We start from the raw sequence: 22055 nt of genomic DNA, 5'->3' as shown, positions 1-22055 counted from the left end.
ACGTTCTCCCAGCACTTCGGCTTTTTTCGAGTTCTGCAGCGTCAGGCTGCGTCACTGGTCACGCGGGATGTACCCCACTCCCTCCTCCCAAACTCCCGGAGACAGCTGAGGTTCCATTTTGTTTTATTCTGGAGTTGAGGCTCACTGTCGCCAGTCAGTAAAATCAACTGCTGCTGCAGTCCTCTTAAAGGTACGTGTACATCGACTGGAATTTATTATATCTACATTACAGACGGGTGTCATTACTTGATATTATCTGGGTATTTAGTTATCTTTGGACCGACGGTTGACAGGCTATCGTTGCGAAAGCGGGCCACAGGCTGAGGCACATAAGTAGGTCATTTGTATTCCTCTGAAGCTGTGTTAGCTAAATCCTTAAAAACTAACGCAAGTGTTCTGCTTGTAGCTAATTAAACGTGACCAAATCATGAGCGGATGTCGTATTTTCATCGGCCGGCTGAGCCCCTCGGCCAGAGAGAAGGATGTGGAGAGGTTTTTCAAAGGATACGGCCGCATCCGAGATATCGACCTGAAGAGAGGATTCGGCTTTGTGGTGAGTCACCGAGCGAAAGTAGGTCAGGATGGCTGAAAGGTATTTAAATGTACTCTGAGCGCCATGCACGGGTCTGCTGTTAAATTTAGACTCCATACTTTATTTTACAGACCTGACGTGGTGTTTTGAAGCAGGCTGCCGCAGGGAATCCTCATGGTTTCGTTTTTACGGCCTACTTCTTGTTTAGCGACATACCCACCAGTCGAGACTCGTTCATATACTTGGAGCGTTTTCTGCATACCAGAGTCATAAAGAAAGCAATTCAAAATATATGTATTTTTTTTTTAAATCGGAAATTTCATAATAAAAAATCCTAAATTTAGAGGTGGAACAAAGCTCGACTTTAAGCGGTTTTGTATATATTTCAAGGTGACCATTGAAATAAAGGTATTTTGCATAATGCTTCTAAATACCTACCCAAATAAGGACCTGGGAGCGTTACAAGATGGCTGCCGAGTGTCGAGACTTGGATCTGGAAAGATTTTGTTTTTTCCTGCATCGATAATGTTATGGCATCCCCTAAAGAGGATTTGGCCTTCCCCCAATGAAAAATCACCAACCTTGTAATGACGTTATGATTTTAATAGTTTATTCTACTTATTAAATGGCCTGGGCTAAATGATTTCTCCGAGATTTTGCTCCATATCGACATTGACAGCATCACACAGTTGCTGCAGATTTGCTGGGTGATCATGATGAAAACATCCCAAAGGTCCTGTATTGGATTGATGTCTGCTGGATTGAGGAGTACAGTCATGGTCTCATTGTCAGGTTAAAAGAGCTGTTTTAGATGGTTTGAGCTTTTTGACATGCAGCATCATCCTGTTGCAAGCAGCCATCCAAAGACGGGCACACTCTAGTCATGTAAGGATGGACATTTAACGCTAGAACCACCAGGAGGTGTCATTCTTGAAGTAGTGTTATAAATTTTAATCAAATTTTAACTAAGATTTGACAACACGTGCTTGAATGTAAGATGAATTTTCAGGGGTTTTAAGCAGATTTCTAAAATTTTGTCGATTATTTCATTACAAGTTAAAATCCACATTAGAATAAACCGAACATGGCACATATCTATCACAAAATCTACATCTATCAGTGGGATCTCTTTTTATTGAAATAATAAACACTTTCGTTAAAGAAATCTGCATATATGGAAGGAAAATCCATAGATTTGATTAGACAAAGTAATACCTACTGAAAAATCCTGGCATTAGCCATTACTTCTAAGCTAATAGTTTCCCCTGTTTTCATGTCCTTGAACACAATTTGGTCTCATTTGCTCTGATTTGTGTCCACTTATGCAACATTAATATTTCCCTCTCTAGAAGGACAGAAAAGTCCACATTGCAACACTTGGAAGGGTTGAATTGAATCACTTTACCGCTCAGACCAGAGACCGATTTTGAGTCATACGTGTGATGAATTTTTACACTTTTCTAAAAGAGTGATGTATCTTTTAAATGTTATTCGTTACCATTCTTTTGGTATTAAAAGCTATTTGATTAGTCATTAAATGTTTCAGTAAAGTATTTAAAAACAGGACACATTATTGGTGATGAAAAGGATAAACATTAAGAACTGTGGATGTAAAAGGTGTTGTGTGCTTGGTCTGCAGGAGTTTGACGACCCCAGAGATGCAGAAGATGCTGTTTACGAGCTTGATGGCAAAGAGCTGTGCAATGAAAGGTAATGAATTTCCTTTAGGAAACGAGTCCCTTTATTCACATTTGTTGCCATAATAAAATATATTTTTAATGCTTGATACATCAGGGTGACCATTGAGCATGCTCGCGTGCGTCTGCGCGGTGGCCGCGGACGCGGTGGCGGCGGCGGAGGGGGGCGTTTCTCTGATCGCTACGGCCGCGGCTCCCAGAACAGCCGGAGGTAACAGCTCCCCTTTTTAAGATGAAATGCAAGTTCCCTTTAATTCCATTCAAAAAAAGAAGAATGGATGCACACAAAACCTCAGCAAGCACGCTCTGTAAACAGCTTCTGTTATTTGGTGAAAGGTCAGTCGTCAGATTATTGTGGCAGTTTAATGGCCTGCAGGCTGGAAATGTTCATAGCCACGATTAACATGCAGCACAAGTCTTGTCTTTGCTGATCTGGAAAGCTCTTTAACATGAGTTAGCCTTGTAATGACAGTTTGCTGATGAGAGCTCTTAGACTCTGGGTAAAGTCTGTATCAGCCCTACGCTGTTATTGCTCAATTGCTTCTTTTATATCTTTCCATTTCCAGTCGTAACCCTCCTCCAATGCGCACCGAGAACCGCCTGATTGTGGAGAACTTGTCCTCTCGAGTCAGCTGGCAGGTTAGTATTGGCTCAAGCGTCTTTTAAAAACCAGAACAAAAGCAAAAAAACAAACATGACAAGCCTTTGAAAGCTGCAACAGAACACAAATGTTATCACCTCCAACAGTCTATCTCCAAAAATACACATTAAAGTTTTAGAATTGCTGCTAAAAACAGACTATGTTACTGAAATCAAAACAGTTCGAACAGTTTTACCTTGTTATACATCAGTCAGCCCAAGTTATTCTTTTTCAGAATAATTGCTCTGATTAATCTGCATATCATGCAGTTCATTAGTGATGCAAAGAGCAGCAGAAGCAGCAACAAAACACTTAATTTGTTCCTGTTTTCACATTTTAACCAATTCTTCACCCCTTTATTTGCCAGTCATATGGAAGAGCTCGCTTATGGTGGAGTTAACCCCTTCTGGGTCCTTCTGTCTGGGTTGAGCCTGTGGTGTCAGCCAGTCTGTCCTACTCCTAGTTGATGCCTGCTGGTCATGTGAGCGCTCGCTCCACACTAGAGGCGCTGGCGGCCCCCTTCGCTCGCTCGCAACGCCTGATGTGTGGTTGAGGGCGAGAGAGAGGAAACAGAGGGTTGGCAGAGAGAAAGCAGAGGAGAGAGCGAGAGTCGATGGTGGTGGCGTATTGATCGATGGTTCGTTAATTTGAGGGGCTTCGATCGATATCCCCCCCTCCCTTCCCCCCTCTGGTGTTCCCGCACGTCGTGAGCGAGAGAGTGTGAATTCCTGCCAGGTGCCCGTGGATATAATCTGCTGTTTTCCCGGTTATGGTGGGCTCGGAGAGCCTGCGGCCCACCCCAAAGGGTTTCGCTCTCAGGTAGTAGTTTCCTCTCTTCCACCCTGTTCACTCTCTTTACTGAGGTGGGGTGCCGAGGCAGGGATGATCCCGGCGCGGAGCCCTGTGTCCTCCTTCCCAAGGAAAATGGGGCTCTGAGTGCCAAATGCTGCCCAGGCTGCGCCTCTGCAGTTCTTGCAGATGGTGTTCATCTCTCTGTAGTTTTAATGAGCGGTGTGTCCAAGGACCTCAAAGCTGCTGCAAGTAATCCGCCAATCACAATTGGCTTATACCTTAATTAGCAATTATGAAACCTTCTTCTCTCTCCCCCCCCCCCCCGCCCACCCCCCCCCCCCCCCCCCTTCTATTGTTTTTGTAATTTTCTATATTGTTGAAACACTTGCAAGCTGAACAGACTGTGAGGTTCTTGGACTCATTCTCCTTATCTGCAGTAGTCTGTGTAGTCCTCTCAGAGAATCTAACCATCTCTCTTCAGTCCTGTTTGTGTCTCAGCCTGTGCTTGTGTTCTGAGGCGCTCCGTAATTTGACCAAAGTTTGCATGTGTAGGACCTGAAAGATTTCATGAGGCAAGCTGGAGAGGTGACTTTCGCAGACGCACATCGTCCAAAGCTCAACGAAGGGTGAGACTATTAACCGGTGCCCAGTGTCTGTTTATAATAAAAAAAGGAAAGTGAGTTTTTGACTTAACAGTGTGTCTTATTTGTTTTCAGGGTGGTTGAGTTTGCTTCTCACAGTGACCTGAAAAATGCACTTGACAAACTCTCTGGAAAGGAAATTAATGGCAGAAAAATCAAGCTCATCGAAGCTGCCAAGAAGAGGTGTGTTTGTGGAAAGCCGTTCACTTCAAATAACGCCAGAATTTATGAAAGATGTCTTTTTTCACTTTTTCCCTGTTTATCTTTTATTTCTTTTCTTTTTAAAGTAAATGGCCTGTATTTTATATAGCGCCTTACTAGTCCCTAAGGACCCCAAAGCGCTTTACATATCCAGTCATCCACCCATTCACACACACATTCACACACTGGTGATGGCAAGCTACATTGTAACCACAGCCACCCTGGGGCGCACTGACAGAGGCGAGGCTGCCGGACACTGGCGCCACCGGGCCCTCTGACCACCACCAGTAGGCAACAGGTGAAGTGTCTTGCCCAAGGACACAACGACCGAGACTGTCCAAGCCGGGGCTCGAACCGGCAACCTTCCGATTACAAGGCGAACTCCTAACTCTTGAGCCACGATCGCCCCATAAAGTGTGCTTCAAACTGAATTCACCCAGTTGTAACAAATCAGTGCTGCTTTCAAGGAACTGCATATGCTTTTATGAAGAAAAACAGCTTATGTTGAAAGTCAAACATGTTTGAGTTTTGATAGTAATTAAGGAGACATTAGGTTAACCATTCAGTGCACCTGAACTAAATGTTAAACCCTCGCTTTCAAATTGTGCCATGTACAGGCTGGTGGAATGTAATACTGTACTAGTTTCTGATTACTGTGTTATGAAGGCAATTCTCAGTAACATCTGTAAAAATGGTTCCCTTGAGACGGATTTAATTAGTTTGGGTTTCACTTTGAGCGCACCACATAGACTCTTACTATTATTAACTATTATCTGTTATTAACAGATTAGTTTTCTTTTTTCATGAAACTGAAAATGCTCATTTAAATAAAAGCTAATAATCAAATTTTTTATGAATATTGATATGAAGCTGGTGTAATATATATTTATATTTTTTTTTTCCCCTCTTTCAGGTCGAGAAGTCGCTCACGGTCTGAGAGCTCCTCTCGTTCGCGGTCCCGTTCCCGTGGCCGCTCTGCATCACGCTCCCCAAGACGCTCCCGCAGCCCTGCCAAAGCCCACAACCGTTCCCGCTCCCGCAGCGGCTCGCCTGCCGGCGGCGCATCCTCCCCAACCTCCAAATCTAAGGAGCCCGCCAAGCGCTCCTCCAAGATGAGCAAATCAGCGACCCCGCCCTCCCCCGCGCCTGCCCAGAGAGCCTCCGCCTCCCGATCCCGCTCGCGTTCACGCTCCCGCTCTCGTTCTCCTTCTACTGACAGCCAGCGCTAAAGGCTGAGTGTAAGTTATCGGGAGTCAACAGAAGCCACGGCTTGTTTCATCAGTAGAATCAGCTCGGAGGATTTGGCACACTGGAGCTCCTGTAAACTCTTTTGAAAGAGTTTTCCCGGAGCAAGGTTTGCTTTTTCCTGTCTGGACATTTCAAGTCACTGTTACTTGATTTTCCCACATTTACAGGTGTTCTCTGAATCCAGAACATTCTCGAACAGAACTTCTGTGGACAGCGATGCTGTTTGTCCTCTTCCTCACTAGTCAAGAAAGCCCGGACGCGTATCTGTTAACACCCTGTGGCTCAATTTCAGGTGCGGACATGCACCACCTTTGTTTCTTCTAGCAAAACGCTGTGTGAGCCAGCATCTGCATCAGTTAAATGAATCTCTCCACTATAATAAACTCTGAACAGGGATTTGAATTTCTGTTCAACTCTAGGATGCTTTTGATACGTCACCACTTAATCCTTTTGTGATACCTTTTGCTGGTCAGTGGCAGAATTTGAGATCATATTTCCTGTGCTTATTGCTCATGTTTTCTGAACCCCACAGCTGCTGTATAACTTCTGATGGTTGCATGTGCTTTTGTTTCATCAGAATATAATACCTTTGTTTTGTTTTTTTACCTATTTGTGCTTAATACTCTTAATGTAACTTTGGCAGCTCTCTATCAAGAACAATTGTGTATAATTAAGCACAGCATCAGTTAAACAGCTGTACAGAAAAATTAATTTAATAAATCCCACTTTTTTTTTTCTTTTTTTTTTTGCGGTGGCTTTATTATTTTAAGAGTCAAAAACTCAAGGATCAGTGGTTTTGCTTACAGAATGCAGTTTTCATTAGTGTTGTACTTGTTTTTATTTGGGATTTTGTGTACAGATTGCAGACTTTCGTTTTAAATGTAATTCCAGTGGCCCTTGTTGGTACTATGAGAGTTTGGGTGGGGGGTAGATTTTTGTACATGAGGATTTTATTTTCAGTGAAAATTATAATGGGTGTTTGTATGGTGTAGAAAGACAATAGACTTAACTAATAAAAGAATTTTCATTAAAACTGGATCGTCGTCATTAGTAACTTAAGTTATAAAGCACCAATACATTTACAAGTTTCAGATTGCAGTATGCTATAATAACTCTACAGTAGGACATTTTTCCGTTTGTATAGTCAGCTTTAAGATTTACTTGTCTGAGAATTCACATCATTGATTGATGTTATACAGTAGACTCTTTCAGCTCCTCCCCAGTAGCTGCAGGCTGGTAATTCTCTGTGGGTTAGAGGCAGGCTCATTACAAACCAAGCTCTGGCACAAAAGTTTCTAGTAGTTAGACATGAAATGTTAAGGTCTGGTTATTCGTCTGCGTAGACAAAACATGATCACACGGTTATTCTTTGATTGTTCTTTTTTTTGTGTTTGTGTGAATGGAAAAATAAGAACAAACAGCAAACTGTTTTCTCAGTATCTGATTGGTAGTTTGAGATTTTTACAGACATTTTGACATGTTCAAGCAGGAAAAGCTGGCCCTGCGACAGCCTGGCGACCTGTCCAGGGTGTACCCCCGCCTCTCGCCCTATGACAGCTGGGATAGGCTCCAGCGCCCCCCGCTACCCTGAAAAGGATAAGCGGAAGCGAATGGATGGATGGAAGCAGGAAAAGCTGGAAGATTCAGTTTTCAAGAGTTCATGCTGCCTGACAGAAAAATTGTAAATGAGTTTGTAGCTTCATAAGTCATCCAGTGGCTTAGATAAGTGTCACTGAATTTTAAAACGCATGCATCGAAAAGATATACAGCCAACTATTTTAAAAGCTGATCAATCTTTTAGTCGTTTATCAAAGAAACTCCAATCCAACGAAAAATGAAGCTGTGATTTTTCACAGTTTTTATTGGTTCTAATTTTTGTCCTCTCTGTTTGATGGAGTCTTAAGGCCATGTTAAGAAAAAAAAATATTGGTGATCATTCTGAGAATAATGTAAAGAGAGGCTGCTGGTGACATTTTACAGAGCCACCATAGAGAGCATCCTAACGTACGGCATAACAACATGGTATGCAGGGTGCTCAGCTGCGGACAGGAAAGTACTGCAGAGGGTCATCAACACAGCCCAGAAGATCACTGGCTGCTCTCTGCCCAGCCTGGAGGTCACTGCAAACTCTCGGTACCTCAGCAGAGCTGGCAATATCATCAAGGACCACTCTCACCCCAGCAATCAACTGTTTGAACTATTACCGTCAGGCCGACGGTACAGGTCACATAAAACCAGGACAAACAGATTCAGGGATAGCTTCTTTCCCAGAGCTATCACCGTAGTAAATAAGCATAAAAACAATTGAACCTGCTTAGCTATACCATACCGTCACTGTCATTATATCATGCTGCTATTCATACTGTCATTATATTAATGCTGCTATCCTGTATATATTGTACTTACTATTGTTTGAGTACTTGAGATTGTTTTATTGTACTTTTTATATTTTACATTTATATTTATTATTGAATCTTTAGCCAAGGGAGTGGCACTCCAATTTTGTTGTACTCTGTACAATGACAATAAAGGCTATTCTATTCTATTCTAAAAGATTTATTTTGAGAAGAAAGTCAAAATATGGAGATACCATTGCTGTTTCAAGACAAACTGCCACGGCTGCTATGCCCTTTACAAATTGCCTTGTGTAGGTGAGTTGGTGAAACAAATTGATCAGCCAACTGACCAGATGCAGCTTTGTGCACATCCTTTAAACATCCTTATCACCACGCTGTGTTCCCAGGAAGGAAGAGGTTTCCACAATCATTGTTGCAAAGTGGAAGCATGTAGGAACCACAGCAAGTGCCATTTCAGAGGTGTGAACCAGTGCATTTGTTCATGTAGTGTTCAAGCTTCCTTAACACACCCCAGGATGCCACAACTGTAGGTACTATAGAGCAATTATGGTCTTCAGCCTGGAGTTGATGTTGCCAGATGATACCCAACCTTCACTGACTATTTTGACTCTCCTGATGGCAGGTCAGCAGTGGTGGCCAAATCACTACAAACAACCTCGAGGCTTCTAGCCCAGCCCCCCTCCTCCATATACCAGGGCCAACAATAGGCTCACTCAGCTGCTTCCCCAATCCTGTGAACAGCTGTCTACTGCTCATTCCCTGAAACAATACAGTGTTTTCTGGGGACTCTCTTTTGCCATTCTTTCTCTCTGCACTTGGTATTTTATGCTCTTGAAATGTCTCGAGGTCGTATCTTGAGATTTTAGGCCCAGTTGAGCAGATGACCTCCTTACCCTGCTCTGATTAGATATCCATGTCAGGCCTCAACGTTGCCTGGGTAACAGGTGGGATATTCAGAATCAGAATCAGAATACTTTATTCATCCCGAGGGATGAATAAAGGTCTACTCCCATCTGCCACCTTGGAGGATATTGAGCTTAGGTCTTCTTAGGTCTTCTTGCAGTAGATGCAGAGCTTAGGTCTTCTTGCAGTAGATGGTTGTTCCCTTGCCCAAATGAACTGTAATTATCATACTTTAGGCTTGTTTAGTGGTTTTGGCCTTTTCCTGGCCTGCTCCAATCTCTGCAGCCTCTCTAAGCACCTTGTCATTTCACCTGTGTGTGCTGTGTGTCCTGTTTGATCAGGACACACAGCCTTTAGTGTTTGTTCAGTGTTTGGATCCACGAGTTCCTGCCATTTAAGTTCCTTGTAATTAGTTATTTGTGTTAAATAAAGCTGTTGTTAAGTTCAGTCTATCCTGAGAGTCCTGCATTTGGGTCCTAACCTGCCTGCTACACACAACGCTGCATGGAACAATACATTTGAACTATTACCCCTTTGTGAAAATACAATGTTATACTGTTAATAGATGTAAAAGGCCTTTGTCAACATGTAAACTCTGAAATCTGTTGTCATGGTGAGCACCATCCCCTCCAACAGCTGAAACACCATGTAGACTGCCTATCACTTCCTGGGGGAAAACAATCTTCAATACGGTGGAGCCCCGCATGATAGTCTGGCAGCCTGTTTCCATAGAAATGGTCCTCCGTTCCCTGAGGGCAGATAGAGTAATTCACATGTGTAAAAAAAAAAAAAAAAAAAAATATATATATATATATATATATATATATATATATATACAGAAAGGCTCATATGACCACTAACAATATCCATCAGTGACTGAATAAAATCACTTACGCATGGCTGAGTCTGGAGATCCCAGAGAACAGATATCCAAAGGAGAAGCCCATGAAAGGCATGGGAGCGCCAATGGCCAAGAGTGAAGGAGACAGCACAGCCATGGCGATGTCTCCATTTTCGATGCATGTTAAGATAAAGATCACCACTAAAAAAAATCTCCATTATAGTGAGGTGACTGTTGTTGTGATTTGGTGCTATATCAATAAAATTTAATTGAATTGATGACTACCTGAGAACAACAAGACAAATCACTGTTTAGCTTTTATTCTTGTTTTATATCGTTAACAATTAATTATGTTGTTCTATATTTTAATTATTCAGTAAGAAGTATACAGTAAGAAGTACAGAGGTTATATAGAACATTGTTATTCCAAAAAACACTTTTGGCCCAACACTTACTGAATTTGTTTTGACCTGGTTCCTCAAGTTCCCATATGATGTAGAGTGAAGCCATGTTAATGACAACGTGTGCAACCATTGGAGATGTGAGCAGGACAGACGGAACAATTGACGGAAAAAGTGTGGACTTTATACCGGTTTTTAAATTGTGTTGATAGGCCACGTAAAACCAGAGTTATGATAAAAAAAAATGCAATGTTTGTTTTTTTCCCCCTGAATACTATCATTTATATTTACTGCGGGAAGAAATGGTAAAAACAGCATTTTATAAGGAAAGCGCTTGAAAGCACTCGCCCCCTGTGAGCAAGGACAAAACCAAAAACAACCCCATCCTTTCCTATTGGTGGAAAAATGTACCATGTCGACCAATCAAAAGATTGTAAATGCTGTAATTTGATTATTTTCATAAACCATGTAACTTGGATGGATTCGATGCTGGCGTGACCACAGTGAGTGCACACGTCTAATGTTGCTCACAGTGGTCCAAGGGACTGCTCAGGGAGTTTGTGTGTTTGCTCAGACACACAAAATTCTAAAAATTAGAAGGAACATTGCTCACCAGCCACTTTATTAGGTAAACCTGTTCAACTGCTCATTAATTCAATTTAATTTTATTTATACAGCACTAAATCACAACAGTTACCTCAAGTCGCTTACAGAGAAGCAAGTACTTTGGCAACAGCGGGAAGGAAAAACTCCCTTTTAACAGGAAGAATCCTCTAGCAGAACCAGGCTCAGGGAGGGGCGGGGCCATCTGCCAGGAGTGGTTGAGGTGAGAGAAGGTAGATAGGACATAACACATTCTGTTGAAGAGAGTCAGAGATTAAGTATGATTCAGTGCAGTGAGGTCTATTAACACAAAATGAGTTTGAAAGGTGATTGAAGAAGAAATACTCAGTGCATCATGGGAATCCCCCAGTGGCATTTTAAGCCTGAAAGCAGAGATAGACAAACTCTATCTGAATCCAAACTGGAAGCTGGTTCCGTGGAAGATGGGCCTGAAAACTGAAGGTTCTGCCTCCCAATCTACTTTTGAATACTCTAGCAACAACAAGTAAGGTAGTGAAGTGCTCTAATAGGGTGATATAGTATTATAAGGTCATTAAGATAGCATGGGGCCTGATTATTCAAGCAGGATTTTGAATTCAATTTTGGATTTAACAGGGAGCCAGTGAAGGAATCCAAGAGAGAAAGGAGAAATATGCTCTCTCTTTCTAGTCCTTATCAGTACTGTTGCTGCAGGATTTTGGATTAACTGAGGGGTTTTCAGGGAGTTTTTAGGAGATCCTGATAATAATGAATTACGGTAGTCCAGCCTAGAAGTAATAAATGCATGAACTAGTTTTTTAGCGTCACTCTGAGTGCAGAATTATTAGGCAAATGAGTATTTTGTCCACATCATCCTCTTCATGCATGTTGTCTTACTCCAAGCTGTATAGGCTTGAAAGCCTACTACCAATTAAGCATATTAGGTGATGTGCATCTCTGTAATGAGAAGGGGTGTGGTCTAATGACATCAACACCCTATATCAGGTGTGCATAATTATTAGGCAACGTCCTTTCCTTTGGCAAAATGGGTCAAAAGAAGGACTTGACAGGCTCCGAAAAGTCAAAAATAGTGAGATATCTTGCAGAGGGATGCAGCAGTCTCAAAATTGCAAAGCTTCTGAAGCGTGATCATCGAACAATCAAGCGTTTCATTCAAAATAGTCAACAGGGTCGCAAGAAGCGTGTGGAAAACCCAAGGCGCAAAATAACTGCCCATGAACTGAGAAAAGTCAAGCGTGCAGCTGCCAAGATGCCACTTGCCACCAGTTTGCTCATATTTCAGAGCAGCAACATCACTGGAGTGCCCAAAAGCACAAGGTGTGCAATACTCAGAGACATGGCCAAGGTAAGAAAGGCTGAAAGACGACCACCACCGAACAAGACACACAAGCTGAAACGTCAAGACTGGGCCAAGAAATATCTCAAGACTGATTTTTCTAAGGTTTTATGGACTGATGAAATGAGAGTGAGTCTTGATGGGCCACATGGATGGGCCCGTGGCTGGATTGGTAAAGGGCAGAGAGCTCCAGTCCGACTCAGACGCCAGCAAGGTGGAGGTGGAGTACTGGTTTGGGCTGGTATCATCAAAGATGAGCTTGTGGGGCCTTTTCGGGTTGAGGATGGAGTCAAGCTCAACTCCCAGTCCTACTGCCAGTTTCTGGAAGACACCTTCTTCAAGCAGTGGCACAGGAAGAAGTCTGCATCCTTCAAGAAAAACATGATTTTCATGCAGGACAATGCTCCATCACACGCGTCCAAGTACTCCACAGCGTGGCTGGCAAGAAAGGGTATAAAAGAAGAAAAACTAATGACATGGCCACCTTGTTCACCTGATCTGAACCCCATTGAGAACCTGTGGTCCATCATCAAATGTGAGATTTACAAGGAGGGAAAACAGTACACCTCTCTGAACAGTGTCTGGGAGGCTGTGGTTGCTGCTGCACGCAATGTTGATGGTGAACAGATCAAAACACTGACAGAATCCATGGATGGCAGGCTTTTGAGTGTCCTTGCAAAGAAAGGTGGCTATATTGGTCGCTGATTTGTTTTTGTTTTGTTTTTGAATGTCAGAAATGTATATTTGTGAATGTGGAGATGTTATATTGGTGTCACTGGTAAAAATAAATAATTGAAATGGGTATATATTTGTTTTTTGTTAAGTTGCCTAATAATTATGCACAGTAATAGTCACCTGCACACACAATATCCCCCTAAAATAGCTAAAACTAAAAACAAACTAAAAACTACTTCCAAAAACATTCAGCTTTGATATTAATGAGTTTTTTGGGTTCATTGAGAACATGGTTGTTGTTCAATAATAAAATTATTCCTCAAAAATACAACTTGCCTAATAATTCTGCACTCCCTGCATTTGTTTAATATGTGCATTGAAGAACATATCCTGGTCAAAAATGGCTCCAAGATTCCTCACAGTGTTACTGGAGGCTAAGGTAATGCCATCCAGAGTAAGAATCTGGGTTAGATACAATATTTCTAAGATTTTCAGGGCCGAATACAATGACGTCAGTTTTATCTGAATTTAGAAGCAGAAAGTTAGCGGCCATCCAGGTCTTTATGTCTTTAAGACATTCCTGCAGTTTAACTAATTGGTGTGTGTTATCTGGCTTCATGGATAGACACAGTTGGGTGTCCTCTGCATAGCAGTGAAAATGTATGCTATGTCTTCTGATGATACTGCCTAGGGGAAGCATGTATAATGTAAACAGAATTGGTCCTAGCACTGAACCCTGTGGAACTCCATAATTGACCTGAGTGTGTGAAGAGGACTCTCCATTTACATGTACAAATTGGAGTCTATTAGATAGATATGATACAAACCACTGCAGCGCAGTACCTGTAATACCTGCATGTTCTAATCGCTCTAATAGGATATTATGGTCGACAGTATCGAATGCTGCACTAAGGTCTAGCAGGACAAGCACAGAGATGAGTCCACTGTCACAGGCCATAAGAAGATCATTTGTAACCTTCACTAAAGCTGTTTCTGTGCTGTGATGAGCTCTGAAACCTGACTGAAACTCTTCAAATAAACCATTTCTCTGCAGATGATCTGTTAGCTGTTTGACAACTACTCTTTCAAGGATTTTTGATATGAAAGGAAGGTTGGAGACTGGCTTATAATTAGCTAAGACTGCTACTACTGCCAGCTTGAAGGCCTGTGGTGCATAGTTGATTAATAGAGATAGGTTGATCATATTTAAGATTGAAGCATTAATTGATGGCAGGACTTCTTTGAGCAGTCTTTTGGGAATGGAGTCTAAAAGATGGTTTGGAGGAAATCATTACTAAAGTTAACTCAGAAAGATCAATTGGAGAAAAAGACTTTAAATGAATATTCTTGTGTTCTTATTTTCTTTAATCAGTGATGAGTAGTAAGATGTTCTAGCTTTGCGGAGGGCTTTCTTAAACATCACCAAACTATTTCTTTAGGCTACATGATGATCTTCTAAATTTGTGACACGCCATTTTCTCCCCAGCTTACAAATTATCTGCTTTAAGCTACATGTTTGAGAATTAGAACATGTAATCAATTATTGTAAATTTAAATGTTATTAGCGAATGATCACACAAGAGAGGCTTTTCAGGAAACACTGTTAAATGTTCAATTTCTGTGCCATATGTTAAAACAAGAGCTAGAGTGTAAATAAAGTGGTGGGTGGGTTCTTTTACATTACTTTTACATTATTTTACATTAGATTAATACAAATGTGAAATAAGTAAAAGCAACTGAGTGAGGGAAAGCAACTGAATGCATTTAGGCATGAGGGGCTTACAGAGAAAAGGAAAAAACTATCCAGCAAGCGGCAGCTCTTTAGGGGAAAATGCCTTGTTGATGACAGATGTCAGAGGAGAATGGCCAGACTGCTTTGATCTGATAAGAAGGCAACAGTAACTACAGTAACAGTAATCGTTTGTTACAAGAGGGTATGCAGAAGAGCCTCTCTGAACATTCAGCAAATTAACCTCCTAAGACCTGAACTCTTCCATTTTTTTTTACCTGGTTTTTGTTTCTAAGAAAAATGAGAGCCACATATGAGGATATTCGTTTTAAATTTCTATAAAACAGAGGCAGTATAATGTCCTTGTAAGTGGATATCAGGCCCTTGTAGAGCAAAATTTAGTATTTTGGTCTAGACAACCCAAAATGTGATGTCCACATATGTGGACGCCAAGTCCTAGGAGGTTAAAACGTGAAGCAGATTGCTTACAGCTGCAGAAAAGTAGGAAAACATTGCCTGTTTGATGAGTCTCAATTTCTGCAGACATATTTGGATGGTAGTGTAAGAATTTAGCGTAAACAACATGAAATCATGGATCCATGTTGTTGATGCAACTGTTGCAATTTGGTGCTATATAAATAAAACTGAGTTCAACTCAGTTCAATTCAACTCAATTCATCCTGCCTTGTATCAGTTGTTCAGGCTGGTGGTGTAATGGTGTGAGGGATATTTGCTTAGAACACCCTTTAGCACCATATGAGCAGGTCACAAATGTCACAGCCAAGCTGAGAACCCTGTTCATCCCTTTATGGTCGCAGTGTGCCCATTTTCTGATAGTTTCCTCTAGCAAAATAATGCACCATGTTAGAAAGCCTAAATAATTTCAAACTGGTTTCTCGAACTTGTTATACTCAAATGACCTCCACAGTCACCAGATCTCGATTGAATAGAGCACCTTTGGGCTCTTATGGAGCAGAAGATTTAGAGTTGACAAATCAGTGGGAACTATGTGATGCTATCATGTCAATATGGACCAGAAGCTCTAAGAAATGTTTCCAGCACCTTGTTGGTTCTGTGCCAAAAAGGGTTAACGTTGTCGTGAAGACACAAAGGACTCTGAACTGGTACTACTAGGTGTACCTAATCCAGTGCCCAGTAATTGTATACTCCCGTCCTTATTGTGTATTCATGTGAAAAAAGGACTTCTAACTGGGAACATTCACTTTAACGCTAAGTTCCTGACATCGTACACAAAAACATGGCAGATATTTCCCCCACGATGACGAACATTTAATTGATGTTGCAACACAGATGTATTGCATCTTTTTTTAATTTCTATGGCTGATCAGGTAATAACCTTGACACTGGAAATATCGGACAATAGTAAGAATCGACAGAAAGTGCAATTCATTTCAGCATTTAATAAATAAGTTTCGTCACCTGTCAGAGATTTACAGTTAACAAACAGTCAGGTGAATAAACAACACTGAGACACTTAAGATTGACAACGTGCGGCACGGGTGAAAAGCTCAGAGCGAATCACACCGAACTGCAGTATTCGTTTATTTTTATAGGTTACATCGTCAATATGCAAATATAATCACATTTCCTGTTACGCAGGTCCTGATGCTGTCTGTGTGTGTAAGCTGTGTGTGTGTGTCACAAAGTATGTGTGTTGCAAGTCAATTTCTAAGAATAATATAATGCAAGTCAACTTCTGCGGATATGTATTTCTGTACTGGTCTCTTGTCAGTGTCACAGGGTCAGCTTCCTGTTTCAACAGAAAACTGTCTGGTGAAATATGTATAACATAACTTTTGAAGCATAAGCAAATAAAACAATAAATCAAATCAAATCAAATCAAATCAAATCAAATCACTTTTATTGTCACATCACATGTGCAGGCACACTGGCACAGCACATGCGAGTGAAATTCTTGTGTGCGAGCCCCACAAGCAACAGAGATGTGCAAACACAACAACACAAATGAGCAAAATACAAGAATGGCCAACCTGAAACTAATAAATATATGTACAATATATAATAGTGTATGCATTTCTGGATGTGTATACTAAATATTTTCCTACGTGTGTGTGTGTGTGTGTGTGTGTGTGTGTACACATTTTTACAAATTAAATAGTAAAAAAAATAAAATAAAATAATAATAATAATAATAATAATAATAATAAAATATATAAAATATACAGAGTTGAATATGTGCAAAACAAGTGGCATTTATATACAGTGTGGAGTGCATAATGTTGAAATAAAAACTCCCTAACATCGCCAAAAGTAGGAAAGGTGTTTTTTCGGTCCTGAAATCCATGCACTATTGCTTGACAATGAGGTCAAAAAGAAAACTGATTGAGTCAGCAGCACAGAAAGCATTAGTGCAGGTTGCCAGGAATTTTCTTGGCATTTATAGAGCATATAACAATAGTGAACTCGTGGATAATGTGCTGAAAGCATATCTGCTAATGGGTGCCAGAATGTCACTAAAGATTAACTTTTTTCATTCTTATCTCAACTTTTTTTTCCATCAAATTTGGGCATTTTCAGTGATGAACATCAGGATATAAAAGTGACAGGCAATGGATATTAGGGAAAATTTAATCTGAACATGATGACTGATTGCTCTTAGTTCTTACTTGAGTTAGTGTAAAAAAAAAAAGAAAAAAAAAGATGCAGAGCTGATCTGAATTTCCAGTAGCAAACAAAGGATATTTTTGTAGACCGGTGAATTTGGACAGACATATCAAGTCAATCAGTTATGTTAGAAAAACATATCAGTGTGTTATTTTAAACATTGACCAATTAACTGCATAACTTTGTGTATGCACCTGAGGTTCATGTCCACCTGTAGACCCAGACCAGATTAACCACAGCTGTTATATCACTGAACTGGAACACCTGTGACACAAAATCACACTAACCTCTTACAGGGTGCTACAAATACCAGTAAAAATGTCTAATAGTAATACAAATTCCAGTCTGGTGTCAGCTATGGAAACTTAATGTATTGAAATAAAGTACAGTGACATAAATGAGAGTTCATGGGAGGTATAATAAATGGGCGTGGAAAAAAATTACATTAACCAAGTAACTGAGCTCATCTCTGTCCAAATTTTGTAGGAGGCACAAATCATAACAAAATATCCATAAATCCATAAATAAATATAATACATAAATAAAAAGTGCATTATTTAACTGGTTACTGTATAATCTTTTTAAAATTTTGCATAAATACCAACCTTAGCTATGAAAAAGGCTGTAAGAGGCATGATGACATACTGAGCCACAACTGCAATAGCCAGTCCTTTCGGTTTCATCATGTAATGCTGGAAACTGGGGAAAGTACACAATTATTAAAATATATATACACTCTAGTGCACCTCCAAAATTTAGAAAATTGGAGGTCTTTTTTTTTAAAGTAAACTTTCATGTGTTCTATATTCATGACCACAGGTTATGACCATAGCTCGTGAAAATGAGAAATCCAGTTTCACCAGTTATTAAAACATTTAATACATCTTATGTCAGTGTATTCATTTTTACGTCCTCCCTGTCTCGTCATGTTCATTAGGTTAAGCCGTGTCTCCCTTCTGTGTGCAACTTCCTCTTTTCCCTCCCTGTGTACATAGCTGTGTCGAAAATTCATGGGCTGCATCCTCCTGAGGCTGCATTTGTAGGCCGATTACATCACAGCGACGCGCCGAAGGCTGTCCAAATTCGTAGACTCCTCCGAATACAGCCGACAAATGCGTCCTCCTTTTCCCCGAATTTGAAGGATGGGTCGGGTGTGTTCTTCGTGGGCCTACCATATCCCAGAATTCCCAGCCAAACTCCAGTTTCCGGCAATGGCGGCCGCTACTAAGTTTTAAAATTACTCTTATTAATCTTTCTGGGTCACAAAATTAACTTTTAACATATTTTCAGGCGAGAATGTGGGTGTGTAAACTTCAAACATCTGCTCGGTTTATCAAGGTGTCGCATATTTGCAAAAGTGCTTCGACGTTTTCGGAGACGTCTGTTACCCACCAGCTCGATAGCTAGCCGAGAGCTCGAGGGTCACTAGAGCCGCAGAGAACGGCACAACTCCCGGCACATCATTTTCAGATCACCGCGGACTTTCGCTACTCAGGTTAAACGTAATATATAAATCACCTAGACAACCTAAAAATGTTATTGTTGGGCTTTTTTCAGTGTTTTATTTGTTCGTGAGTAAATCAGTTTGGCTGAGATTAAAGTTATTAGATTAGATTAGATTATATTAGATTAGATTAAATAAAACTTTATTAATCCCCCGGGCAAGTTCCTCCTTGGGCTTCACACAGCTGAATAAACGTCAAACAGAAAACTGATTAAATGGAAGTGTGAGATGGTTGAGAATTTACTCCAATGTTCTGTTATATTTTAGATAGCAAGGAGCAGACGGCCGAGTTTATTAAACTCCACCGAGACAGTGGGGACGCTAATCAGAAGGCTAGACCGTCCAATTTCCCCAGCTGTTTACTTCCGGTCTACCTCCTGAGGACCTGGCCCACGTAGACTGCGAAGGCTGGGTCCTCATGTGTCCCATGAAATGAAGCAGGCAGCTCAGAGCGACCCAGAGCAAATCAAAGTTGGCATTCAGCGGTGAGTGAGAGGAAGGACGCTAGCATCAACTAGCTAGCCGGTCGTCACGGCAAAGCTACAAGAGCGTCTCTCAGCATGGGCCCGAAAAAAGTTCTGTCAGCCGAGGAAGGAGACGATATTAAGAAGTCGCTGGAGTTTATGACAGAGGAGATTTCTACTGTCAAATTGCAGCAGAAAGCCATCCTGGACCTGGTCGAGGAAGTTAAGGCTCTCCGCATCCAGAACGCCGAGAAGGATCGGCGGCTGGCGTACCTGGAGAACAGAGTGGCGGATTTGGAGCAGTACACCCGGATGAACGATGTTATCATCACGGGGCTTCGCATCAAACCCCGGTCATACGCCCGGGCGGTCGCCACTGACAATGTAGGAGGGCCAGGAGAGGAAGATGTCAACTCCACGGAGCATCAAGTGGTTACCTTTCTACGGTCCAAAGGTGTGGAAGTGGATTATAACAACATTGAGGCTTGCCACCCTCTACCCCGAAAAAATGAAAGTGACAAACCAGCCATCATTGTGAGATTTGCAAACAGAAAACAGAAAACAGCACTGTTAAAACAAGGAAGGAAACTGAAAGGATCCGATGTCTTCATGAACGAACATCTGATAAAAAGAAATGCGGACATTGCCAGGAAAGCACGTTACTTGAAGAAACAGGGAAAAATTCAAAATACATGGACCACCAACTGCAAAGTATTCATTAAACTCAATGGAACAAGCCAAAGTGTTGGTCATCAGAAATATGGAAGAGCTGGACAAATACTGAGGTCAACTTACTCTGGAGGTATGAATACACATGTGACGTGACACACAACACAACACATGGCACAGTCCAAAAGAACTTCATCTGCATCCGGCAACAATATCAACATAACTCATTGGAATTCTCTTTATGATAATCTGGAACTGAGAACATTTCGATACACAGACCATAATGTTCTAGACTTAGAAAAGGATATAGACCCGGAAAATAATTTCTTCTACAACATCAGCTGTAACTGCTGCTACTTCACTGATGAACAGTTTAAGCACACCATCAACACGGAAAATAAATTATCAATAATCCATTTTAATAGCAGAAGTCTGTATGCCAACTTCAACAATATAAAGGAATATCTAAATGAGTTGACAAATCCATTTGGAATTATTGCCATTTCTGAAACATGGATCAATGCGGAGAAAGGAATGGACTTTGGACTGGAGGGATATGAAGTGAATTTTGTAAATAGAAGGAACAAGAGTGGAGGGGGAGTAGCTGTGTATGTGGATAAAAACCTAAACTACAAGGTGGTAGAAAGTATGACAACTGTAATTGATAATTTACTAGAATGTATAACAATTGAAATTTATAAGGAAAAAGAAAAAAATGTAATAATTAGCTGTATATATAGAACACCTGGCTCTAGTATTCAAGTATTTAATGACTTCATAGAGGAAATATTCTCTAAAACAAATCAAAAAGTTATGTTTATCTGTGGTGATTTTAATATTGACCTGTTGAATCCAAAAAAGCATAAAATGAGCGACGAATTCCTAAACACTATGTACAGTTTGAGTTTACATCCTAAAATAACCAGGCCTAGCAGAATTACACCACATTGTGCCACCTTACTTGACAATATTTTCACTAACAATATGGAAAACAACATTGTGAGCGGATTATTAATTAATGACATCAGTGATCACCTACCAGTTTTTGCAGTTTATGACACTAATTATAAGAAAAATCAGCATGAAGAACAACTGAGATACAGACGTGTAAGGACGGAAGAAACGATGACTGCATTTAAGAACGATCTATTAAATCAGGACTGGGACAATGTGTACAAAGAAGCTGATATTGATATTGCATATGGCATATTTTTAAGAATATTCATGGAGTTGTACGATAAAAACTGTCCAACAATAAAATACAACAGAAAGCACAAATATTCAGATAGACCATGGCTCACTAAGGGTTTACAAAATGCATGTAAAAAGAAAAATACACTCTATAGGGAATACCTAAAACAAAGAACAAAAGAAGCTGAAAATAAATATAAAAAATACAAAAATAAGTTGACCAATATTATACGTGTATGTAGAAAGGAGTATTATAGTAAAATATTGAACAACAATAAACATAATATGAAAGGAATATGGGATGTTTTAAACGGTATCATTAAAAATAATTCTGGACAACAAAGTTATCCACAATACTTTATCGATAATGGCAATATTATGGAAAACACTGCTGATAAGGTCAACAGCTTTAATCATTATTTTGTAAATATTGGACCAAAACTGGCAGAACAAATTCCTGAGTCACTGCCATCAGTAGACTGTAGTGAAAACCTGATTGATAGGAACCCTAACTCAATGTTCCTCACATCAGTGGAGGAAAAAAGAAATAATTGACATTGTACACATGTGTAAATATAAAACATCCACTGATTGTAATGATATTGACATGAAAATCGTCAAGAAGGTCATTGAAGGAATTGTAGGACCTCTAACATATATTTGCAACTTATCATTTCAGACGGGAAAAGTGCCAAACAAAATGAAAATAGCTAAAGTTGTGCCGCTGTATAAAACCGGGGATAGACGCCACTTCACAAATTACAGGCCTGTTTCTTTACTACCACAATTCTCCAAAATCCTAGAAAACCTGTTTAATAAACGATTAGACAAATTCTTAGATAAATATAAATTACTCTCTGACAGTCAATATGGATTCAGATCAAAAAGATCAACATCTCTGGCATTAATTTGTCACGGGGTGAAAAGGGACAAGTCATCTAAGTTTTTCTACTATGCATGTTTTGCAATGTTTTATCTGTTTTAA

General features: G+C 40.5%; 1 protein-coding gene and 1 long non-coding RNA gene across 6 annotated transcripts in view; one reads left to right on the top strand and one right to left on the bottom strand.

Annotated features, from left to right (window-relative positions):
* The first annotated feature begins 64 nt into the window (after window positions 1-64).
* On the top strand, window positions 65-6784 carry srsf5b (serine and arginine rich splicing factor 5b). Of its 5 annotated transcripts, XM_082506144.1 has the most exons (9): window positions 65-190; window positions 269-333; window positions 407-553; window positions 2172-2242; window positions 2327-2440; window positions 2796-2868; window positions 4214-4287; window positions 4378-4485; window positions 5417-6784. In XM_082506144.1, exons 3-9 carry the CDS (start codon window positions 428-430, stop codon window positions 5730-5732), a joined length of 882 nt encoding a protein of 293 aa, XP_082362270.1. In that variant the 5' UTR covers window positions 65-190; window positions 269-333; window positions 407-427; the 3' UTR covers window positions 5733-6784. The 5 variants fall into 5 exon arrangements, with proteins under 5 accessions (XP_082362270.1, XP_082362269.1, XP_082362268.1 ...); XM_082506143.1 differs by having other exon boundaries at window positions 269-553; XM_082506142.1 differs by having other exon boundaries at window positions 65-333.
* LOC309689602 overlaps window positions 4559-22055 on the bottom strand; it is a 395670-nt gene continuing 378173 nt past the window's right edge. The window contains exon 2 of the long non-coding RNA XR_014271446.1: window positions 4559-4702. This is a non-coding gene — a long non-coding RNA (uncharacterized lncRNA). The remainder of the gene's footprint in view (window positions 4703-22055) is intronic.

The sequence above is a fragment of the Aulonocara stuartgranti genome (genome assembly GCF_965226115.1).
Source record: "Aulonocara stuartgranti genome assembly, chromosome: 15".
Taxonomy (NCBI): Eukaryota; Metazoa; Chordata; class Actinopteri; order Cichliformes; family Cichlidae; genus Aulonocara; species Aulonocara stuartgranti.
This window is presented reverse-complemented; position numbering and strand designations above follow the sequence as displayed.